Here is a 21,651-nt window from a genome sequence, read left to right as displayed (position 1 = left end):
ATCATCTACACAACTTGCTTTATCACTCTCTTGTTTATTTGTTCTATTTTATTCTCTGAATTTACATGCTTTTAGTAGTTGTTAGTTTCAAAACCAAATTTCCTGATTGTCTGGATAGTAGTTGAAATTTGTTCGTGGTACTTAGGTTTACACTTAATTGCCTCTGTGGGATACGATATACTCTTGCTTGCTATTTGCTACGATAACCCCGTACACTTGCGGGTATTATTTGGGTAAAATAAAGTTGAGTCAAGTTTTTGGCGCCGTTGCCGGGGACAATTTTTGTGTTATATAGCTTGATATCGTGATAATAATCAAGATTACTACTTCAGATTTTACTGCTTTATTTTTCGTTTAATTTTTTTTGAGTTCTCACATTTGTGTTTCTTGTTCAGGTGTATGCACACACGCTCTAAAGGCTTGCCTCTAGAACCTTTCGATCCGGAGATCGAAGCAACAAACCGGAAGAGGAACGCTTATAGGAGGCTCACACAGAAAGTTCAAGCTTCTTCGCCTAACCGCATAGGAGCATCCTCAGTTCAGAGGGACCTTTCACCCATCCGATCACCAGTTCAGGACCATCAACTGTTTGATCCCGTTTCTCCTAGTCTGATGGAGTACGAAGAGGGTAACAACGGTCCACCACCCCCTCCTCCCAATTATGCTGAGCTTCTACGACAGCTGGAGGAGTTGCGTCAACAGGTCAACCGTGGACCACCCGTGCCTGTGCAGAATCAATATGTATACCAAGGCCAGGCAAATCCAACTGTTCATAGCAACATCGCGGCCAATACTTTTGAGTTGAAAAGAGGACTAATCCAGATGGCGGAGAACATTGCTTTTAGGGGCAAATCCATAGATGACCCTAACAAGCATATCACTAAGTTCATTCAGATTTGCAACACAACAAAGATGAATGGAGTGACAGATGAGCAGGTTCGACTAAGGCTGTTTCCTTTCTCTTTAGAGGATTCAGCAAAGGATTGGTTGGAGAGTTTGGAGTCGGGCTCAATCAGAACATGGGATGCTATGGTAGAGAAGTTTTTAGAAAAGTTTTATCCCCCCAGTGAGGCGATTAAGAGGCAACATGAGATCATTGCCTTTCAGATGAACCCTGCGGAGAATATCAGAGAAGCATGGGGGAGGTTCAAAGCTTTGATGAAGCGGTGTCCCAACCATGGGTTAACCCCGACAGTGCAAGTCATTACATTCTTCAACGGGAGTTGAATTTGAGCTCAGGTGGAAATATTCTCAAGAAAGGAGTGAATGAAGCTATGGAAGTGATAGAGGAGCTTGCATCTAATGACGAAGGATGGAGCAACGACAGGAGTAAGGTGCATAGGGTGGCTTCTACTACAGATCATGATCCTATGAGCTCCCTATCCGACAAGTTGGATGCGCTGACCATGAAATTCGACTGCATAGCAATGGGGCAACCATCTCAAGAACCCCAAGGAAAAATGGGGGACGTGAACTATGTGAATCAAGGGGACAACAACCGGTACTTCAATAATCACCGCGCCAACTTTCAGGGTGGAGGATATAATCAGTTCGGGAACAAATGGCATCCCAATCTATCTTATGGAAACCCAAATAATGCTCTGCAACCACCCCCGGGGTTCACAGTTACTGATGGAGTGGTTAATGATCCGAAGAAGATGACCACGGAAGACATACTCAAGTCTTTCATGCTACAGTCCAACAAGCTCATGGAGCAGAACAATCAAAGGATTGAGAAGGTTGAGACAGATGTGCAAAGTATGGCCACTCATCTGAAGAACATAGACACACAGATCAGCCAGATTTCCAATACTCTGAGTACTATTACTCAACCGGGAAAATTCCCTTCGAACACCATCATAAATCCCAAAGAATGCAAAGCTGTGCATCTAAGGAGTGGCACTGTCTATGAAGCTCCCTCACTGCCTGCGACCACATCTGATACCGTTCTTGAGCCCAAGGCTGCCGTGGCAGAGAAGGAAAAGGAGGCTGAAAAGGAGAATACTGGCACCACTTCTGGAGTAAAGGTGCCATTCCCACAGGTACTGAATCAGAAGAAGAAGAAGAAGAAGAAAGATGAGCAGTTCACTCGATTTCTGGACATCTTCAGAAAGGTGCATGTGAACATTCCTTTGATCGAGGCACTGCTGCAGATGCCTAAGTACGCTAAGTTTCTGAAGGAGGTGATAGCCCAGAAGACCAGTTGGGGGCAGGTTGACACTATTAACCTAACTGAAAATTGTAGTGCTCTGCTGCAAAGGAAATTGCCTGCCAAGCTGAAGGACCCTGGAAGTTTCACTGTCGACTGCCTCATTGGGGGCTATAAAGTGGAGAATGCTCTCTGCGATCTAGGCGCGAGCATCAATCTAATGCCACTATCGGTGTTCAAGCAACTGAACATCGGTACTTTGAAGCCCACCTCAGCCACACTACAGATGGCAGACAGATTTGTCGCGTATCCAGAGGGCATCGTGGAAGACCTACTGATTAAGGTTGGGGAATTTATTTTTCCTGTCGACTTTATGGTCTTGGACATGGAAGAAGACAAGGGAGTCCCCCTACTGCTAGGACGTCCCTTTCTTGCCACTGCTGAGGCAAATATAAACGTGAAAAGGGGAGAGTTGACAATCTTCATGGGAGAAGAAAGTCAAACGTTTTCCCACAAACCGAGAAGCATGGATGGAAGCACTGAGGTGTGCAAGGTGGTGCGTCTGAAGCACCAAGTGACTACTGAAGAAGGAGGATCGAGTGCAGTCAGAAAAGTGAAGCAGAAGGACTTTTATGAGCCTCACATGGAGATGATGGCTTCCACTGACTCGGAGCCATTAGCATGGATCGATGCAGACCATAGTCGCTCTTCACCGGTGCACGCGGTGATCACTACTGAACCCCCTAGGATGGGGGGTAAAATACCAACTACTGTCAAGGGAAGAAAGATAACTGCTCCAACACTGAAGGAGCCTATCCCGAGAGAGCCTGAAAAGTGGTGGCTCACCAAGACTTGGAACGATCTATTTCCTCATGGAGGAGGAGCCAAACGATCACCTGGAGGCAACTCTAGGATGAAAGGGGATCTCGGTTGATATTTGAAGACGTCGGGCACACGACGATAAAAAGGTGCGCTGCATGGCCATGAAAGGTATCTTTTATTGTTTTATGTATTTCTTTTAGTGTGTTTGCTCAGTAGGCATCACCTCTCCACCAACGTTTCAAACTTATTTCTTTGCGTAGCTTTGAATAAGTTTGGGGGGGTGATATGGTGGATGGTGAACCTATGAGCATGTTTATTGTTTTCATGTTATTTTTGGGTAGTTTTAAAATTTTTGGGTAGTTTTAAAATTTTTGCTTAGGATTTTAATTGACTTGGATGAAACTGAATGGGGTCGGAGCAATTTGAATTGAATTCAAGCATGTTTGTTGGATGAGTTGCTAATGATGCTTTATGTTAAAATGTTTGTGAAAACTTGTTGATATGACCAAGCATGCTTGTATGTCCTTATTGTGATTTGCCTAAAGTGAATTGCTCGTTGCATTGTCCTTTGCCATAACCCTGTGAGACTTGAGCCTATATATTTCTAAATGTGTGATTATCGTCATTGTGTTATATGTTTCTAGAACTTGCTCGCGATCTTCCTTGAGTCTACATAGTGAGTATAGATTTAGGAAGTGACGTTAGGCCATCCGTTCTAGCCTTGTTTTTACTTTCACCCTAAAATAAAAATCATAATCCTTTGTTAGCCATATTTGAGCCTAATAGCCTTTTTCTTTGATAACTTGGGGTTGTATATATGCTTGAAAATAATTTTGGGGGAAAAGAACACTTTTGGATGATAAGAAGAATTTAAAGATGAAGTATTGACTTGAATATCGTTGGAAAAGTGGATGTATGCTTGAAGTTAAAATAGGTAAAAAAGAGTCAAAATGAGCCAAGCCGTGACTGGGGTCTGCTTCAAACGTTAATATGCCTATCAATATGGGGTCCAAATCCTATTTTGAGAGTACCATTGTCTTCATCATCGAAAGAGCTTCGCGTGGGTACCTCACACGCCCCAATCGGAGTTCGGATGAGAGAGATATGACCGATCTACGAAAGCCGCGCGGACTGCTGGGAGCTACCCGGCCGGGTGGATTTTATGTGCAATAATTCCACCCGGCCGGGTGGCCAATTTTGTTCATAAAGAGTCCAGATACTTCTACCCGACCGGGTGGATTTTATGTGCAATAATTCCACCCGGCCGGGTCCGTCTGACTGACGATTTTTAGCCCAGAATCGATTTTTCTGAGGAAAATAAAAAAGAGAAAGGCTAGGGCAACGAAAATTCATTCTCTCCAAGCCGCAAAAACACACACTCTCTCTCTAGGAAGCACTCTTGGAAGAAGATTGGAGATTCAAGCTTCAATTCCTCCGCCAATTGTAATCCGTATCATGGTTTCCCTTGTTTTTCTTAGTTTCTTTTTGTTATCTACCTTGAACATGAGTAACTAAACCTTTTATGTAGAATTCTTGGTGAAGATGCATTGATTCATAGTTTTAATCTAATTAATTTCGTTTTTATCTTGCTCTTGTAATTGTTTGAATTATTCTTGTGCTTTTTCCTATCAATTGCTTGATCACCAATTGGGAGTGTTAGGATTTCTTAGAGTAATCGGGAGATGAAATATTTAATCTTGAAAGAAGAATAATTCACACCTTAATTCAATAAAACTCGGGAGAGTTGAGATTATGAGTGGGATCTTTAATCTAATCAAACCTTTGGGAGTTAGGTCTAAGATTTAGAAGGGGACTTCACTTATTACACCTAATCTACAGATTTCTCACCTCGGGAGGGGGTTTAATCTACAATTGTGATTGATTCAACAATTCTAGAGACTTTAAATGGTAAATTGGTTTTAATTGGGTTAAGCTATGAGTTGTGCATCGGATCCTTAAATTCTGCATATTTCTCCATCATCTACACAACTTGCTTTATCACTCTCTTGTTTATTTGTTCTATTTTATTCTCTGAATTTACATGCTTTTAGTAGTTGTTAGTTTCAAAACCAAATTTCCTGATTGTCTAGATAGTAGTTGAAATTTGTTCGTGGTACTTAGGTTTACACTTAATTTCCTCTGTGGGATACGATATACTCTTGCTTGCTATTTGCTACGATAACCCCGTACACTTGCGGGTATTATTTGGGTAAAATAAAGTTGAGTCAATTCCCGGTGAGTGAGAAATTATGAATTAAAGTTTTCACAATTGTGAGCTATAAAAGAGCTATGAGATAAAACCAATGGATTAATTAAAGGGAAATTGGTCCCTAAAACCATAAATTTTGCCTAAAATTTGGTATTTCCCACGAACTTTAAAGCTGATATATAATATCACAAACTTTGCATTTTGTTTGGGCTTGTGTCTGCATACATATGCATTTGGTAATTTTCACTCATGTGGGGGATTGTTGGAATCGTGTTTTGTCAATGGACTTTGACTAATGACTAATAATAAATGTGACGAGACATTTAATTTTATAAAATTAAATGCAACAGCGACGATCTACTTTCAGAGTAGATGACCGTGGTATACTAATTTTCTCCAAACCGATTCCCGGTGAGTGAGGAATTATGAATTAAAGTTTTCACAAATGTGAGCTATAAAGGAGCTATGAGATAAAACCAATGGATTAATTAAAGGGAAATTAGTCCCTAAAACCATAACTTTTGCCTAAAATTTAGTATTTCCCACGAACTTTAAAGCTGATATATAATATCACAAACTTTGCATTTTGTTTGGGCTTGTGTCTGCATACATATGCATTTGGCAATTTTCACTCATGTGGGGGATTGTTGGAATCGTGTTTGGTCAATAGACTTTGACTAATGACTAATAATAAATGTGACGAGACATTTAATTTTATAAAATTAAATGCAACAGCGACGATCTACTTTCAGAGTAGATGACCGTGGTATACTAATTTTCTCCAAACCGATTCCCGGTAAGTGTGGAATTATGAATTAAAGTTTTCACAAATGTGAGCTATAAAGGAGCTATGAGATAAAACCAATGGATTAATTAAAGGGAAATTGTTCCCTAAAACCATAAATTTTGCCTAAAATTTGGTATTTCCCACGAACTTTAAAGCTGATATATAATATCACAAACTTTGCATTTTGTTTGGGCTTGTGTCTGCATACATATGCATTTGGCAATTTTCACTCATGTGGGGGATTGTTGGAATCGTGTGTGGTCAATGGACTTTGACTAATGACTAATAATAAATGTGACGAGACATTTAATCTTGTAAAATTAAATGCAACAGCGACGATCTACTTTAAGAGTAGATGACCGTGGTAGACTCATTTTCTCCAATCCGATTCCCGATGAGTGAGAAATTATGAATTAAAGTTTTCACAATTGTGAGCTATAAAGGAGCTATGAGATAAAACCAATGGATTAATTAAAAGGAAATTGGTTCCTAAAACCATAAATTTTGCCTAAAATTTGGTATTTCCCACGAACTTTAAAGCTGATATATAATATCACAAACTTTGCATTTTATTTGGGCTTGTGTCTGCATACATATGCATTTGGCAATTTTCACTCATGTGGGGGATTGTTGGAATCGTGTGTGGTCAATGGACTTTGACTAATGACTAATAATAAATGTGACGAGACATTTAATCTTGTAAAATTAAATGCAACAACGACGATCTACTTTCAGAGTAGATGACCGTGGTATACTCATTTTCTCCAAACCGATTCCCGGTGAGTGAGAAATTATGAATTAAAGTTTGTCACAATTGTGAGCTATAAAGGAGCTATGAGATAAAACCAATGGATTAATTAAAGGGAAATTAGTCCCTAAAACCATAAATTTTGCCTAAAATTTGGTATTTCCCACGAACTTTAAAGCTGATATATAATATCACAAACTTTGCATTTTGTTTGGGCTTGTGTCTGCATACATATGCATTTGGCAATTTTCACTCATGTGGGGGATTGTTGGAATCGTGTGTGGTCAATGGACTTTGACTAATGACTAATAATAAATGTGACGAGACATTTAATCTTGTAAAATTAAATGCAACAACGACGATCTACTTTCAGAGTAGATGACCGTGGTATACTCATTTTCTCCAAACCGATTCCCGGTGAGTGAGAAATTATGAATTAAAGTTTGTCACAATTGTGAGCTATAAAGGAGCTATGAGATAAAACCAATGGATTAATTAAAGGGAAATTAGTCCCTAAAACCATAAATTTTGCCTAAAATTTGGTATTTCCCACGAACTTTAAAGCTGATATATAATATCACAAACTTTGCATTTTGTTTGGGCTTGTGTCTGCATACATATGCATTTGGCAATTTTCACTCATGTGGGGGATTGTTGGAATCGTGTGTGGTCAATGGACTTTGACTAATGACTAATAATAAATGTGACGAGACATTTAATCTTGTAAAATTAAATGCAACAGCGACGATCTACTTTCAGAGTAGATGACCGTGGTATACTCATTTTCTCCAAACCGATTCCCGGTGAGTGAGAAATTATGAATTAAAGTTTTCACAATTGTGAGCTATAAAGGAGCTATGAGATAAAACCAATGGATTAATTAAAAGGAAATTGGTTCCTAAAACCATAAATTTTGCCTAAAATTTGGTATTTCCCACGAACTTTAAAGCTGATATATAATATCACAAACTTTGCATTTTATTTGGGCTTGTGTCTGCATACATATGCATTTGGCAATTTTCACTCATGTGGGGGATTGTTGGAATCGTGTTTTGTCAATGGACTTTGACTAATGACTAATAATAAATGTGACGAGACATTTAATTTTATAAAATTAAATGCAACAGCGACGATCTACTTTCAGAGTAGATGACCGTGGTATACTAATTTTCTCCAAACCGATTCCCGGTGAGTGAGGAATTATGAATTAAAGTTTTCACAAATGTGAGCTATAAAGGAGCTATGAGATAAAACCAATGGATTAATTAAAGGGAAATTAGTCCCTAAAACCATAAATTTTGCCTAAAATTTGGTATTTCCCACGAACTTTAAAGCTGATATATAATATCACAAACTTTGCATTTTGTTTGGGCTTGTGTCTGCATACATATGCATTTGGCAATTTTCACTCATGTGGGGGATTGTTGGAATCGTGTTTGGTCAATAGACTTTGACTAATGACTAATAATAAATGTGACGAGACATTTAATTTTATAAAATTAAATGCAACAGCGACGATCTACTTTCAGAGTAGATGACCGTGGTATACTAATTTTCTCCAAACCGATTCCCGGTGAGTGAGGAATTATGAATTAAAGTTTTCACAAATGTGAGCTATAAAGGAGCTATGAGATAAAACCAATGGATTAATTAAAGGGAATTTAGTCCCTAAAACCATAAATTTTGCCTAAAATTTGGTATTTCCCACGAACTTTAAAGCTGATATATAATATCACAAACTTTGCATTTTGTTTGGGCTTGTGTCTGCATACATATGCATTTGGCAATTTTCACTCATGTGGGGGATTGTTGGAATCGTGTTTGGTCAATAGACTTTGACTAATGACTAATAATAAATGTGACGAGACATTTAATTTTATAAAATTAAATGCAACATCGACGATCTACTTTCAGAGTAGATGTCCGTGGTATACTAATTTTCTCCAAACCGATTCCCGGTGAGTGAGGAATTATGAATTAAAGTTTTCACAAATGTGAGCTATAAAGGAGCTATGAGATAAAACCAATGGATTAATTAAAGGGAAATTGTTCCCTAAAACCATAAATTTTGCCTAAAATTTGGTATTTCCCACGAACTTTAAAGCTGATATATAATATCACAAACTTTGCATTTTGTTTGGGCTTGTGTCTGCATACATATGCATTTGGCAATTTTCACTCATGTGGGGGATTGTTGGAATCGTGTGTGGTCAATGGACTTTGACTAATGACTAATAATAAATGTGACGAGACATTTAATCTTGTAAAATTAAATGCAACAGCGACGATCTACTTTAAGAGTAGATGACCGTGGTAGACTCATTTTCTCCAATCCGATTCCCGATGAGTGAGAAATTATGAATTAAAGTTTTCACAATTGTGAGCTATAAAGGAGCTATGAGATAAAACCAATGGATTAATTAAAAGGAAATTGGTTCCTAAAACCATAAATTTTGCCTAAAATTTGGTATTTCCCACGAACTTTAAAGCTGATATATAATATCACAAACTTTGCATTTTATTTGGGCTTGTGTCTGCATACATATGCATTTGGCAATTTTCACTCATTTGGGGGATTATTGGAATCGTGTGTGGTCAATGGACTTTGACTAATGACTAATAATAAATGTGACGAGACATTTAATCTTGTAAAATTAAATGCAACAACGACGATCTACTTTCAGAGTAGATGACCGTGGTATACTCATTTTCTCCAAACCGATTCCCGGTGAGTGAGAAATTATGAATTAAAGTTTGTCACAATTGTGAGCTATAAAGGAGCTATGAGATAAAACCAATGGATTAATTAAAGGGAAATTAGTCCCTAAAACCATAAATTTTGCCTAAAATTTGGTATTTCCCACGAACTTTAAAGCTGATATATAATATGACAAACTTTGCATTTTGTTTGGGCTTGTGTCTGCATACACATGCATTTGGCAAATTTCACTCATGTGGGGGATTGTTGGAATCGTGTTTGGTCAATAGACTTTGACTAATGACTAATAATAAATGTGACGAGACATTTAATTTTATAAAATTAAATGCAACAGCGACGATCTACTTTCAGAGTAGATGACCGTGGTATACTAATTTTCTCCAAACCGATTCCCGGTGAGTGAGGAATTATGAATTAAAGTTTTCACAAATGTGAGCTATAAAGGAGCTATGAGATAAAACCAATGGATTAATTAAAGGGAAATTGTTCCCTAAAACCATAAATTTTGCCTAAAATTTGGTATTTCCCACGAACTTTAAAGCTGATATATAATATCACAAACTTTGCATTTTGTTTGGGCTTGTGTCTGCATACATATGCATTTGGCAATTTTCACTCATGTGGGGGATTGTTGGAATCGTGTGTGGTCAATGGACTTTGACTAATGACTAATAATAAATGTGACGAGACATTTAATCTTGTAAAATTAAATGCAACAGCGACGATCTACTTTAAGAGTAGATGACCGTGGTATACTCATTTTCTCCAAACCGATTCCCGGTGAGTGAGAAATTATGAATTAAAGTTTTCACAATTGTGAGCTATAAAGGAGCTATGAGATAAAACCAATGGATTAATTAAAAGGAAATTGGTTCCTAAAACCATAAATTTTGCCTAAAATTTGGTATTTCCCACGAACTTTAAAGCTGATATATAATATCACAAACTTTGCATTTTATTTGGGCTTGTGTCTGCATACATATGCATTTGGCAATTTTCACTCATGTGGGGGATTGTTGGAATCGTGTGTGGTCAATGGACTTTGACTAATGACTAATAATAAATGTGACGAGACATTTAATCTTGTAAAATTAAATGCAACACCGACGATCTACTTTCAGAGTAGATGACCGTGGTATACTCATTTTCTCCAAACCGATTCCCGGTGAGTGAGAAATTATGAATTAAAGTTTGTCACAATTGTGAGCTATAAAGGAGCTATGAGATAAAACCAATGGATTAATTAAAGGGAAATTAGTCCCTAAAACCATAAATTTTGCCTAAAATTTGGTATTTCCCACGAACTTTAAAGCTGATATATAATATCACAAACTTTGCATTTTGTTTGGGCTTGTGTCTGCATACACATGCATTTGGCAATTTTCACTCATGTGGGGGATTGTTGGAATCGTGTTTGGTCAATAGACTTTGACTAATGACTAATAATAAATGTGACGAGACATTTAATTTATAAAATTAAATGCAACAGCGACGATCTACTTTCAGAGTAGATGACCGTGGTATACTAATTTTCTCCAAACCGATTCCCGGTGAGAGAGGAATTATGAATTAAAGTTTTCACAAATGTGAGCTATAAAGGAGCTATGAGATAAAACCAATGGATTAATTAAAGGGAAATTGTTCCCTAAAACCATAAATTTTGCCTAAAATTTGGTATTTCCCACGAACTTTAAAGCTGATATATAATATCACAAAGTTTGCATTTTGTTTGGGCTTGTGTCTGCATACATATGCATTTGGCAATTTTCACTCATGTGGGGGATTGTTGGAATCGTGTGTGGTCAATGGACTTTGACTAATGACTAATAATAAATGTGACGAGACATTTAATCTTATAAAATTAAATGCAACAGCGACGATCTACTTTAAGAGTAGATGACCGTGGTATACTCATTTTCTCCAAACCGATTCCCGGTGAGTGAGAAATTATGAATTAAAGTTTTCACAATTGTGAGCTATAAAGGAGCTATGAGATAAAACCAATGGATTAATTAAAAGGAAATTGGTTCCTAAAACCATAAATTTTGCCTAAAATTTGGTATTTCCCACGAACTTTGAAGCTGATATATAATATCACAAACTTTGCATTTTATTTGGGCTTGTGTCTGCATACATATGCATTTGGCAATTTTCACTCATTTGGGGGATTGTTGGAATCGTGTGTGGTCAATGGACTTTGACTAATGACTAATAATAAATGTGACGAGACATTTAATCTTGTAAAATTAAATGCAACAACGACGATCTACTTTCAGAGTAGATGACCGTGGTATACTCATTTTCTCCAAACCGATTCCCGGTGAGTGAGAAATTATGAATTAAAGTTTTCACAATTGTGAGCTATAAAGGAGCTATGAGATAAAACCAATGGATTAATTAAAAGGAAATTGGTTCCTAAAACCATAAATTTTGCCTAAAATTTGGTATTTCCCACGAACTTTGAAGCTGATATATAATATCACAAACTTTGCATTTTATTTGGGCTTGTGTCTGCATACATATGCATTTGGCAATTTTCACTCATTTGGGGGATTGTTGGAATCGTGTGTGGTCAATGGACTTTGACTAATGACTAATAATAAATGTGACGAGACATTTAATCTTGTAAAATTAAATGCAACAACGACGATCTACTTTCAGAGTAGATGACCGTGGTATACTCATTTTCTCCAAACCGATTCCCGGTGAGTGAGAAATTATGAATTAAAGTTTGTCACAATTGTGAGCTATAAAGGAGCTATGAGATAAAACCAATGGATTAATTAAAGGGAAATTAGTCCCTAAAACCATAAATTTTGCCTAAAATTTGGTATTTCCCACGAACTTTAAAGCTGATATATAATATCACAAACTTTGCATTTTGTTTGGGCTTGTGTCTGCATACACATGCATTTGGCAATTTTCACTCATGTGGGGGATTGTTGGAATCGTGTTTGGTCAATAGACTTTGACTAATGACTAATAATAAATGTGACGAGACATTTAATTTTATAAAATTAAATGCAACAGCGACGATCTACTTTCAGAGTAGATGACTGTGGTATACTAATTTTCTCCAAACCGATTCCCGGTGAGTGAGAAATTATGAATTAAAGTTTTCACAAATGTGAGCTATAAAGGAGCTATGAGATAAAACCAATGGATTAATTAAAGGGAAATTGTTCCCTAAAACCATAAATTTTGCCTAAAATTTGGTATTTCCCACGAACTTTAAAGCTGATATATAATATCACAAAGTTTGCATTTTGTTTGGGCTTGTGTCTGCATACATATGCATTTGGCAATTTTCACTCATGTGGGGGATTGTTGGAATCGTGTGTGGTCAATGGACTTTGACTAATGACTAATAATAAATGTGACGAGACATTTAATCTTGTAAAATTAAATGCAACAGCGACGATCTACTTTAAGAGTAGATGACCGTGGTATACTCATTTTCTCCAAACCGATTCCCGGTGAGTGAGAAATTATGAATTAAAGTTTTCACAATTGTGAGCTATAAAGGAGCTATGAGATAAAACCAATGGATTAATTAAAAGGAAATTGGTTCCTAAAACCATAAATTTTGCCTAAAATTTGGTATTTCCCACGAACTTTAAAGCTGATATATAATATCACAAACTTTGCATTTTATTTGGGCTTGTGTCTGCATACATATGCATTTGGCAATTTTCACTCATGTGGGGGATTGTTGGAATCGTGTGTGGTCAATGGACTTTGACTAATGACTAATAATAAATGTGACGAGACATTTAATCTTGTAAAATTAAATGCAACAACGACGATCTACTTTCAGAGTAGATGACCGTGGTATACTCATTTTCTCCAAACCGATTCCCGGTGAGTGAGAAATTATGAATTAAAGTTTGTCACAATTGTGAGCTATAAAGGAGCTATGAGATAAAACCAATGGATTAATTAAAGGGAAATTAGTCCCTAAAACCATAAATTTTGCCTAAAATTTGGTATTTCCCACGAACTTTAAAGCTGATATATAATATCACAAACTTTGCATTTTGTTTGGGCTTGTGTCTGCATACACATGCATTTGGCAATTTTCACTCATGTGGGGGATTGTTGGAATCGTGTGTGGTCAATGGACTTTGACTAATGACTAATAATAAATGTGACGAGACATTTAATTTATAAAATTAAATGCAACAGCGACGATCTACTTTAAGAGTAGATGACCGTGGTATACTCATTTTCTCCAAACCGATTCCCGGTGAGTGAGAAATTATGAATTAAAGTTTTCACAATTGTGAGCTATAAAGGAGCTATGAGATAAAACCAATGGATTAATTAAAGGGAAATTGTTCCCTAAAACCATAAATTTTGCCTAAAATTTGGTATTTCCCACGAACTTTAAAGCTGATATATAATATCACAAAGTTTGCATTTTGTTTGGGCTTGTGTCTGCATACATATGCATTTGGCAATTTTCACTCATGTGGGGGATTGTTGGAATCGTGTGTGGTCAATGGACTTTGACTAATGACTAATAATAAATGTGACGAGACATTTAATCTTGTAAAATTAAATGCAACAGCGACGATCTACTTTAAGAGTAGATGACCGTGGTATACTCATTTTCTCCAAACCGATTCCCGGTGAGTGAGAAATTATGAATTAAAGTTTTCACAATTGTGAGCTATAAAGGAGCTATGAGATAAAACCAATGGATTAATTAAAAGGAAATTGGTTCCTAAAACCATAAATTTTGCCTAAAATTTGGTATTTCCCACGAACTTTAAAGCTGATATATAATATCACAAACTTTGCATTTTATTTGGGCTTGTGTCTGCATACATATGCATTTGGCAATTTTCACTCATGTGGGGGATTGTTGGAATCGTGTGTGGTCAATGGACTTTGACTAATGACTAATAATAAATGTGACGAGACATTTAATCTTGTAAAATTAAATGCAACAACGACGATCTACTTTCAGAGTAGATGACCGTGGTATACTCATTTTCTCCAAACCGATTCCCGGTGAGTGAGAAATTATGAATTAAAGTTTGTCACAATTGTGAGCTATAAAGGAGCTATGAGATAAAACCAATGGATTAATTAAAGGGAAATTAGTCCCTAAAACCATAAATTTTGCCTAAAATTTGGTATTTCCCACGAACTTTAAAGCTGATATATAATATCACAAACTTTGCATTTTGTTTGGGCTTGTGTCTGCATACATATGCATTTGGCAATTTTCACTCATGTGGGGGATTGTTGGAATCGTGTGTGGTCAATAGACTTTGACTAATGACTAATAATAAATGTGACGAGACATTTAATCTTATAAAATTAAATGCAACAACGACGATCTACTTTCAGAGTAGATGACCGTGGTATACTCATTTTCTCCAAACCGATTCCCGGTGAGTGAGGAATTATGAATTAAAGTTTGTCACAATTGTGAGCTATAAAGGAGCTATGAGATAAAACCAATGGATTAATTAAAGGGAAATTGTTCCCTAAAACCATAAATTTTGCCTAAAATTTGGTATTTCCCACGAACTTTAAAGCTGATATATAATATCACAAACTTTGCATTTTGTTTGGGCTTGTGTCTGCATACATATGCATTTGGCAATTTTCACTCATGTGGGGGATTGTTGGAATCGTGTGTGGTCAATGGACTTTGACTAATGACTAATAATAAATGTGACGAGACATTTAATCTTGTAAAATTAAATGCAACAGCGACGATCTACTTTAAGAGTAGATGACCGTGGTATACTCATTTTCTCCAAACCGATTCCCGGTGAGTGAGAAATTATGAATTAAAGTTTTCACAATTGTGAGCTATAAAGGAGCTATGAGATAAAACCAATGGATTAATTAAAAGGAAATTGGTTCCTAAAACCATAAATTTTGCCTAAAATTTGGTATTTCCCACGAACTTTAAAGCTGATATATAATATCACAAACTTTGCATTTTATTTGGGCTTGTGTCTGCATACATATGCATTTGGCAATTTTCACTCATGTGGGGGATTGTTGGAATCGTGTGTGGTCAATGGACTTTGACTAATGACTAATAATAAATGTGACGAGACATTTAATCTTATAAAATTAAATGCAACAACGACGATCTACTTTCAGAGTAGATGACCGTGGTATACTCATTTTCTCCAAACCGATTCCCGGTGAGTGAGAAATTATGAATTAAAGTTTGTCACAATTGTGAGCTATAAAGGAGCTATGAGATAAAACCAATGGATTAATTAAAGGGAAATTAGTCCCTAAAACCATAAATTTTGCCTAAAATTTGGTATTTCCCACGAACTTTAAAGCTGATATATAATATCACAAACTTTGCATTTTGTTTGGGCTTGTGTCTGCATACACATGCATTTGGCAATTTTCACTCATGTGGGGGATTGTTGGAATCGTGTTTGGTCAATAGACTTTGACTAATGACTAATAATAAATGTGACGAGACATTTAATCTTGTAAAATTAAATGCAACAGCGACGATCTACTTTCAGAGTAGATGACCGTGGTATACTCATTTTCTCCAAACCGATTCCCGGTGAGTGAGAAATTATGAATTAAAGTTTTCACAATTGTGAGCTATAAAGGAGCTATGAGATAAAACCAATGGATTAATTAAAGGGAAATTAGTCCCTAAAACCATAAATTTTGCCTAAAATTTGGTATTTCCCACGAAATTTAAAGCTGATATATAATATCACAAACTTTGCATTTTGTTTGGGCTTGTGTCTGCATACATATGCATTTGGCAATTTTCACTCATGTGGGGGATTGTTGGAATCGTGTGTGGTCAATGGACTTTGACTAATGACTAATAATAAATGTGACGAGACATTTAATCTTGTAAAATTAAATGCAACAGCGACGATCTACTTTAAGAGTAGATGACCGTGGTATACTCATTTTCTCCAAACCGATTCCCGGTGAGTGAGAAATTATGAATTAAAGTTTTCACAATTGTGAGCTATAAAGGAGCTATGAGATAAAACCAATGGATTAATTAAAGGGAAATTAGTCCCTAAAACCATAAATTTTGCCTAAAATTTGGTATTTCCCACGAAATTTAAAGCTGATATATAATATCACAAACTTTGCATTTTGTTTGGGCTTGTGTCTGCATACATATGCATTTGGCAATTTTCACTCATGTGGGGGATTGTTGGAATCGTGTGTGGTCAATGGACTTTGACTAATGACTAATAATAAATGTGACGAGACATTTAATCTTGTAAAATTAAATGCAACAGCGACGATCTACTTTAAGAGTAGATGACCGTGGTATACTCATTTTCTCCAAACCGATTCCCGGTGAGTGAGAAATTATGAATTAAAGTTTTCACAATTGTGAGCTATAAAGGAGCTATGAGATAAAACCAATGGATTAATTAAAAGGAAATTGGTTCCTAAAACCATAAATTTTGCCTAAAATTTGGTATTTCCCACGAACTTTAAAGCTGATATATAATATCACAAACTTTGCATTTTATTTGGGCTTGTGTCTGCATACATATGCATTTGGCAATTTTCACTCATGTGGGGGATTGTTGGAATCGTGTGTGGTCAATGGACTTTGACTAATGACTAATAATAAATGTGACGAGACATTTAATCTTATAAAATTAAATGCAACAACGACGATCTACTTTCAGAGTAGATGACCGTGGTATACTCATTTTCTCCAAACCGATTCCCGGTGAGTGAGAAATTATGAATTAAAGTTTGTCACAATTGTGAGCTATAAAGGAGCTATGAGATAAAACCAATGGATTAATTAAAGGGAAATTAGTCCCTAAAACCATAAATTTTGCCTAAAATTTGGTATTTCCCACGAACTTTAAAGCTGATATATAATATCACAAACTTTGCATTTTGTTTGGGCTTGTGTCTGCATACACATGCATTTGGCAATTTTCACTCATGTGGGGGATTGTTGGAATCGTGTTTGGTCAATAGACTTTGACTAATGACTAATAATAAATGTGACGAGACATTTAATTTTATAAAATTAAATGCAACAGCGACGATCTACTTTCAGAGTAGATGACCGTGGTATACTAATTTTCTCCAAACCGATTCCCGGTGAGAGAGGAATTATGAATTAAAGTTTTCACAAATGTGAGCTATAAAGGAGCTATGAGATAAAACCAATGGATTAATTAAAGGGAAATTGTTCCCTAAAACCATAAATTTTGCCTAAAATTTGGTATTTCCCACGAACTTTAAAGCTGATATATAATATCACAAAGTTTGCATTTTGTTTGGGCTTGTGTCTGCATACATATGCATTTGGCAATTTTCACTCATGTGGGGGATTGTTGGAATCGTGTGTGGTCAATGGACTTTGACTAATGACTAATAATAAATGTGACGAGACATTTAATCTTATAAAATTAAATGCAACAGCGACGATCTACTTTAAGAGTAGATGACCGTGGTATACTCATTTTCTCCAAACCGATTCCCGGTGAGTGAGAAATTATGAATTAAAGTTTTCACAATTGTGAGCTATAAAGGAGCTATGAGATAAAACCAATGGATTAATTAAAAGGAAATTGGTTCCTAAAACCATAAATTTTGCCTAAAATTTGGTATTTCCCACGAACTTTGAAGCTGATATATAATATCACAAACTTTGCATTTTATTTGGGCTTGTGTCTGCATACATATGCATTTGGCAATTTTCACTCATTTGGGGGATTGTTGGAATCGTGTGTGGTCAATGGACTTTGACTAATGACTAATAATAAATGTGACGAGACATTTAATCTTGTAAAATTAAATGCAACAACGACGATCTACTTTCAGAGTAGATGACCGTGGTATACTCATTTTCTCCAAACCGATTCCCGGTGAGTGAGAAATTATGAATTAAAGTTTGTCACAATTGTGAGCTATAAAGGAGCTATGAGATAAAACCAATGGATTAATTAAAGGGAAATTAGTCCCTAAAACCATAAATTTTGCCTAAAATTTGGTATTTCCCACGAACTTTAAAGCTGATATATAATATCACAAACTTTGCATTTTGTTTGGGCTTGTGTCTGCATACACATGCATTTGGCAATTTTCACTCATGTGGGGGATTGTTGGAATCGTGTTTGGTCAATAGACTTTGACTAATGACTAATAATAAATGTGACGAGACATTTAATTTTATAAAATTAAATGCAACAGCGACGATCTACTTTCAGAGTAGATGACTGTGGTATACTAATTTTCTCCAAACCGATTCCCGGTGAGTGAGAAATTATGAATTAAAGTTTTCACAATGTGAGCTATAAAGGAGCTATGAGATAAAACCAATGGATTAATTAAAGGGAAATTGTTCCCTAAAACCATAAATTTTGCCTAAAATTTGGTATTTCCCACGAACTTTAAAGCTGATATATAATATCACAAAGTTTGCATTTTGTTTGGGCTTGTGTCTGCATACATATGCATTTGGCAATTTTCACTCATGTGGGGGATTGTTGGAATCGTGTGTGGTCAATGGACTTTGACTAATGACTAATAATAAATGTGACGAGACATTTAATCTTGTAAAATTAAATGCAACAGCGACGATCTACTTTAAGAGTAGATGACCGTGGTATACTCATTTTCTCCAAACCGATTCCCGGTGAGTGAGAAATTATGAATTAAAGTTTTCACAATTGTGAGCTATAAAGGAGCTATGAGATAAAACCAATGGATTAATTAAAAGGAAATTGGTTCCTAAAACCATAAATTTTGCCTAAAATTTGGTATTTCCCACGAACTTTAAAGCTGATATATAATATCACAAACTTTGCATTTTATTTGGGCTTGTGTCTGCATACATATGCATTTGGCAATTTTCACTCATGTGGGGGATTGTTGGAATCGTGTGTGGTCAATGGACTTTGACTAATGACTAATAATAAATGTGACGAGACATTTAATCTTGTAAAATTAAATGCAACAACGACGATCTACTTTCATAGTAGATGACCGTGGTATACTCATTTTCTCCAAACCGATTCCCGGTGAGTGAGAAATTATGAATTAAAGTTTGTCACAATTGTGAGCTATAAAGGAGCTATGAGATAAAACCAATGGATTAATTAAAGGGAAATTAGTCCCTAAAACCATAAATTTTGCCTAAAATTTGGTATTTCCCACGAACTTTAAAGCTGATATATAATATCACAAAATTTGCATTTTGTTTGGGCTTGTGTCTGCATACATATGCATTTGGCAATTTTCACTCATGTGGGGGATTGTTGGAATCGTGTGTGGTCAATGGACTTTGACTAATGACTAATAATAAATGTGACGAGACATTTAATCTTGTAAAATTAAATGCAACAGCGACGATCTACTTTAAGAGTAGATGACCGTGGTATACTCATTTTCTCCAAACCGATTCCCGGTGAGTGAGAAATTATGAATTAAAGTTTTCACAATTGTGAGCTATAAAGGAGCTATGAGATAAAACCAATGGATTAATTAAAAGGAAATTGGTTCCTAAAACCATAAATTTTGCCTAAAATTTGGTATTTCCCACAAACTTTAAAGCTGATATATAATATCACAAACTTTGCATTTTATTTGGGCTTGTGTCTTCATACATATGCATTTGGCAATTTTCACTCATGTGGGGGATTGTTGGAATCGTGTGTGATCAATATACTTTGACTAATGACTAATAATAAATGTGACGAGACATTTAATCATGTAAAATTAAATGCAACAACGACGATCTACTTTCAGAGTAGATGACCGTGGTATACTCATTTTCTCCAAACCGATTCCCGGTGAGTGAGAAATTATGAATTAAAGTTTGTCACAATTGTGAGCTATAAAGGAGCTATGAGATAAAACCAATGGATTAATTAAAGGGAAATTAGTCCCTAAAACCATAAATTTTGCCTAAAATTTGGTATTTCCCACGAACTTTAAAGCTGATATATAATATCACAAACTTTGCATTTTGTTTGGGCTTGTGTCTGCTTACATATGCATTTGGCAATTTTCACTCATGTGGGGGATTGTTGGAATCGTGTTTGGTCAATAGACTTTGACTAATGACTAATAATAAATGTGACGAGACATTTAATTTTATAAAATTAAATACAACAGCGGCGATCTACTTTCAGAGTAGATGACCGTGGTATACTAATTTTCTCCAAACCGATTCCCGGTGAGTGAGGAATTATGAATTAAAGTTTTCACAAATGTGAGCTATAAAGGAGCTATGAGATAAAACCAATGGATTAATTAAAGGGAAATTGTTCCCTAAAACCATAAATTTTGCCTAAAATTTGGTATTTCCCACGAACTTTAAAGCTGATATATAATATCACAAACTTTGCATTTTGTTTGGGCTTGTGTCTGCATACATATGCATTTGGCAATTTTCACTCATGTGGGGGATTGTTGGAATCGTGTGTGGTCAATGGACTTTGACTAATGACTAATAATAAATGTGATGAGACATTTAATATTGTAAAATTAAATGCAACAGCGACGATCTACTTTAAGAGTAGATGACCGTGGTATACTCATTTTCTCCAAACCGATTCCCGGTGAGTGAGAAATTATGAATTAAAGTTTTCACAATTGTGAGCTATAAAGGAGCTATGAGATAAAACCAATGGATTAATTAAAAGGAAATTGGTTCCTAAAACCATAAATTTTGCCTAAAATTTGGTATTTCCCACAAACTTTAAAGCTGATATATAATATCACAAACTTTGCATTTTGTTTGGGCTTGTGTCTGCATACATATGCATTTGGCAATTTTCACTCATGTGGGGGATTGTTGGAATCGTGTGTGGTCAATGGACTTTGACTAATGACTAATAATAAATGTGACGAGACATTTAATCTTGTAAAATTAAATGCAACAACGACGATCTACTTTCAGAGTAGATGACCGTGGTATACTCATTTTCTCCAAACCGATTCCCGGTGAGTGAGAAATTATGAATTAAAGTTTGTCACAATTGTGAGCTATAAAGGAGCTATGAGATAAAACCAATGGATTAATTAAAGGGAAATTAGTCCCTAAAACCATAAATTTTGCCTAAAATTTGGTATTTCCCACGAACTTTAAAGCTGATATATAATATCACAAACTTTGCATTTTGTTTGGGCTTGTGTCTGCATACATATGCATTTGGCAATTTTCACTCATGTGGGGGATTGTTGGAATCGTGTTTGGTCAATAGACTTT

At 35.9% G+C, this 21,651-nt stretch overlaps 1 protein-coding gene across 1 annotated transcript; it reads left to right on the top strand.

Annotated features, from left to right (window-relative positions):
- Positions 1–1,274: 1,274 nt before the first annotated feature.
- Positions 1,275–3,083, top strand: LOC121754551. The gene has a single exon (XM_042149890.1). It carries the CDS (start codon positions 1,275–1,277, stop codon positions 3,081–3,083), a length of 1,809 nt encoding a protein of 602 aa, XP_042005824.1.
- The last annotated feature ends 18,568 nt before the right edge of the window (positions 3,084–21,651 follow it).

This window comes from Salvia splendens, chromosome 11 (genome assembly GCF_004379255.2).
Source record: "Salvia splendens isolate huo1 chromosome 11, SspV2, whole genome shotgun sequence".
Lineage (NCBI taxonomy): Eukaryota > Viridiplantae > Streptophyta > Magnoliopsida > Lamiales > Lamiaceae > Salvia > Salvia splendens.
This window is presented reverse-complemented; position numbering and strand designations above follow the sequence as displayed.